Below are 4,189 nucleotides of genomic sequence, written 5' to 3'. Positions count from 1 at the left end.
GAAGGCAATATATTAGAAGATGAAACTGCTATTAAGATATTATCTTCCTCCAAAGCTTTGGCTAATGAGATTTCTCAAAAGCAAGAAGTAGCTGAAGAGACAGAGAGAAAGATTGACACCACCCGCCTGGGCTATCGGCCTATTGCCATCCATTCCTCCATCCTGTTTTTTTCTATTGCTGATCTAGCCAACATTGAGCCTATGTATCAATATTCTCTGACCTGGTTTATTAACCTTTTCATCCTCTCTATTGAACATTCAGAGAAATCAGAAATTTTAGCAAAAAGGTATGTAAAGGAAACACTAATTAATACTAATTAATGTGTGAAAATTAGAGAGTAATTTGTGGCTTTCATTGTGTTTCAGAAGGGTGTGAGCATTATAGCCACTTCCCTAAAATGAATCTGATTAATCATTGTACCAGAAATATATTTGGGAATTAGAGATTAAACAGATGTGTCCAAATTCAGCCTGCCACAAAATTGTTTACAGAGATATGAGGTGATAATGCAATTCTAGAAAAAGAAAACATTTACTTCATTTCTCATTTGCAAAATATACTGACGACTGGAGGTATGGAAAGAGTAGTTAATACTCCCCAAATATATGACTCCTACTTTCTAGGAGCTTGCATTCCCAAAGTTGCAAATAAACATTTTGATATACACATATCAAGTTGATATACAAAATTTGTAAAGTNTTACAAGGAGCTGAAAACAAAAGGTTTTAAATGTCATCAAACACAGAATTATTCTTATTTGCTTTGAGATCACTTAGAATGAAAATATACCTTAAAGATCTATTTTGTTACATTTAATAGGTACACTGGATGAGAAAATTTAAGAGGAAAATGTAAGGATTTTTGATGCCTCTCTGTTAATTTAGACAATTGCATTACTGAGGATAGTTTTACATGCAAGTTTTTCAGCACTGGAGGAATTAAAAAGACTGCCACAAATCAAGGCAATGTATTTTCAACTGTCCCACAAAATTTCAGCTTAAAAGTTTTAGTATTCAACATGTAACTGAGGTTACCTGTTTTCACTGGAGCATGGTGTGAATATGTTGCATCCCACTTTCTGCTCATAATATCTATATCGCAAGTAAAAAAGGTAAAGCTCTATAAGTCATGTAAAATTTCAAAAAATAAATGGAGTGATACTTTCCATTCACTCCAAGCTGAGATACTTGATGGCAGAGTAGATTGGCTTGCCATATTTCTCTTTAGTTCACATAAATGATCATTAGAAAGGGAACTGGAGCAGAAAGGCCCATCTTTGTGACATTTTGCAAGATAAGAAATTAATTATACAACATCACCATTATGGATATTTGTCATAAAGTGATGCCTTTCTTTAGGTCGCAAGCTCTTTGTTTCTTATAAAAGAAGGTATACGTGAAATGATTTTAAATGATTTCTTNCAGATGTGTCCAAATTCAGCCTGCCACAAAATTGTTTACAGAGATATGAGGTGATAATGCAATTCTAGAAAAAGAAAACATTTACTTCATTTCTCATTTGCAAAATATACTGACGACTGGAGGTATGGAAAGAGTAGTTAATACTCCCCAAATATATGACTCCTACTTTCTAGGAGCTTGCATTCCCAAAGTTGCAAATAAACATTTTGATATACACATATCAAGTTGATATACAAAATTTGTAAAGTACCTGGGTGAAAAAACCCACATACAAAATTTGTAAAGTACCTAAGGGAAAAAAACCCAAATCTTGTCATAATATTTATGGTAATCAGAGCTGCTTTTGTGTTATTCTTATTAACATAAAATACCTTATTTTACTGGTGGCTAGTACAATAAGTAGTGGAATTAAGATCTACCTTAATAGTAAATCTATGAGAGATTAGGATTTCATTTGATTTGTTATCAGTGAGAGAATTTTTAGTTTGGTATTAAAACATGTTTTTAATAAAGTCTAATATGAAATTTTTGAACAAAGAAATTAATTAGTTGTAGTCTTTGCCTTTTATAATCTTCTTGATCAATACAAATATAGATACTTCAGTTTCTTGACTGTTCATACGCACAAAAGAAACTCAATTTGATATTTATCATTCATAGTTAAGAATTATTTTTTTTTAGAAATCCAAAATTCTAATCTCACTGAAATCTTAGTTGAATTCCTTTCATTTACGATGGTAGATGTCTAAAATTTTGAATATTCTTAGACTGAGCAATTTTTTTATTAGTATCATTCATTATTTTACATGCTTGAATATGAGACTAATAAAGATGTAAGCCTGACACTTTTGGCTTGGTGAAAAAAATTTCAGATGCCTACCCCTGAGAAAGAAAAGAGTGGGAGGGAGGGGGTTATTTCTGGGGAAGAAATGCATGATAATACAGGCTAAAGTTCATTTTTATATGATGATATTTAAAAATGTTTAGGTTATTTCTCTATTTCTTCCAATTTTTGAAATTCTCAAGTTTAGCAAGGATTACTGAAATAAAGAGAACAAAATTTTAAGTGATCTTTCTTAGAAATAATTTCCAGCCATTTACAAGGAAGTTACTGAGGTTAGGCTCTTACCTTGAGACAGAAACTTGCAGGTGGGGTGCTATCTCCCTTGTTGTTTGCAATTCATAAAGCTGACAAAGGCCTCACTAGTTCTCAAAAGGATTGGTATTCATTTCAAAGAGAGGAGAGAAGGGGAATCTCTCTTCTTATTTTCAACAGGGAAAATCAAACCTCTGATTTTTAATCTTTATTTGTCCTAACAATGTACCACAAAGTATTTATTTGTTCTACTGTTGAGGACATTTGGGTAGTTTCCAGTTGGGGGCTATTATGTAATAAAAACATTTTTAAAAATTTTATTTCAATGATAATTTAATTTTTTATGTGATAATTAAGTGAAAACGCTTAAAGTGTTATATTTATGTTAAGATTTATTATGAATACAGATCACACTGAAACAGAGTAAGGCTAGGCCTGTGAACCAAACTGACTCCATTTTCCCTGCAGAGGACACTGTTACTTTTCCACTCCTCAGTCATGAGACTTCTCAGGGCAAATAATTACCCCGGGGGCTGCTCTGACAAAATAGACTGAGATAAGAGAGGAAATAGACCCTCCCAAGGCTTGTTTACTATAATTGTAAAAGTTACAGATTAACCTTAAGACCCCTTTAGGAATTCCCACCTGGGCACAAAGCATCAAGGTGACTGCTACAATGACCCTCCTGGGGTGACAATGATGAACACCACTGCCTACTGAGCATGCACCCATGATGCAACCAGGAAGAACAGAACGGACCGCCTTGAGTGACGCTGGCCTGCCACCCCTTAACTCCTTTCCCTATAAAAGACCCTGAACAGCTCCCCTCGGGGGGACAGCTTTACTGTCGCTACCCCCCTTATGCATAAGTCTATCTCCTCTTTTAATAAAGCGTTGCTTGCTTTACTGTTGGGTACATTGTTCATTTCTATGACTTTGGAATTTGAGAGCCTAATTTAATCATTGGCAAAAATTGGAAAGCTTTGGGCACCAGAGAGGATTCTAGCTGCAAGAGGCAAGTGGCCACTGGGACTGTTTTGCTCCCATGTCTCTGCTGCTGGTAGATCTCTCCTGGAGTCTCTGGCCTAAATTCTGACAAGGCAATGCTTTATTCTCTCTATCTTTCTCTGATTTTCCGAGCCCTCTTCTGTATGGTTGGATCGTATCCATTCCTGTATAGGTGCACCCTGGAGGGCTCCTGGCTATGCTTTGTTTTTCTGATTTAAATCTAGTCGATACTTTTCTTCTTTATGCTGAAAACAGTGGGGAGAACTACTTTTATCAATTACTGTTAATGGAATAGGTTGGCCACGCTGATTAGGACTAGGCTAAACCAGACCCCACTGCTACTCTTTTCTCTTTGTTTGTTTGCTTGGTTAGACATTTAGTTGAGTACCGGTAATCTGAATAAACCTTTCTATCCTTGCAACAACTTTTGGACTTTCAGGTCATTTGTTTAATGCAAGAGGGCAAGCCGAGCCTGGTCTGTCAGTAAAAACACATGTTAGCACTTACTAGAAAGCCGTCAGTTGGAAATGCTGTGATGATTCATATTTCCATGTTTTGTCTCTGTGGCAAATAAAAATGTTTGCCAAGTTTTGTGATTTCTTCAGCTTTTATGGATTTATGAACAGAGTAGCACAGGACTGTATTTAATTTAATAAAGGAGCA

At 35.1% G+C, this 4,189-nt stretch overlaps 1 protein-coding gene across 1 annotated transcript in view; it reads left to right on the top strand.

Annotated features, from left to right (window-relative positions):
* Nucleotides 1-4,189, top strand: part of DNAH7 (dynein, axonemal, heavy chain 7) — a 250,129-nt gene that overhangs the window by 190,885 nt on the left and 55,055 nt on the right. The window contains 1 exon segment of the mRNA XM_008563289.1: nucleotides 1-287. This exon segment is cut by the window's left edge and continues 18 nt beyond it. Coding sequence (XP_008561511.1) covers nucleotides 1-287 — 287 coding nt within the window.

This window comes from Galeopterus variegatus, unplaced genomic scaffold, assembly GCF_000696425.1.
Source record: "Galeopterus variegatus unplaced genomic scaffold, G_variegatus-3.0.2 Scaffold172, whole genome shotgun sequence".
NCBI lineage: Eukaryota > Metazoa > Chordata > Mammalia > Dermoptera > Cynocephalidae > Galeopterus > Galeopterus variegatus.
This window is presented reverse-complemented; position numbering and strand designations above follow the sequence as displayed.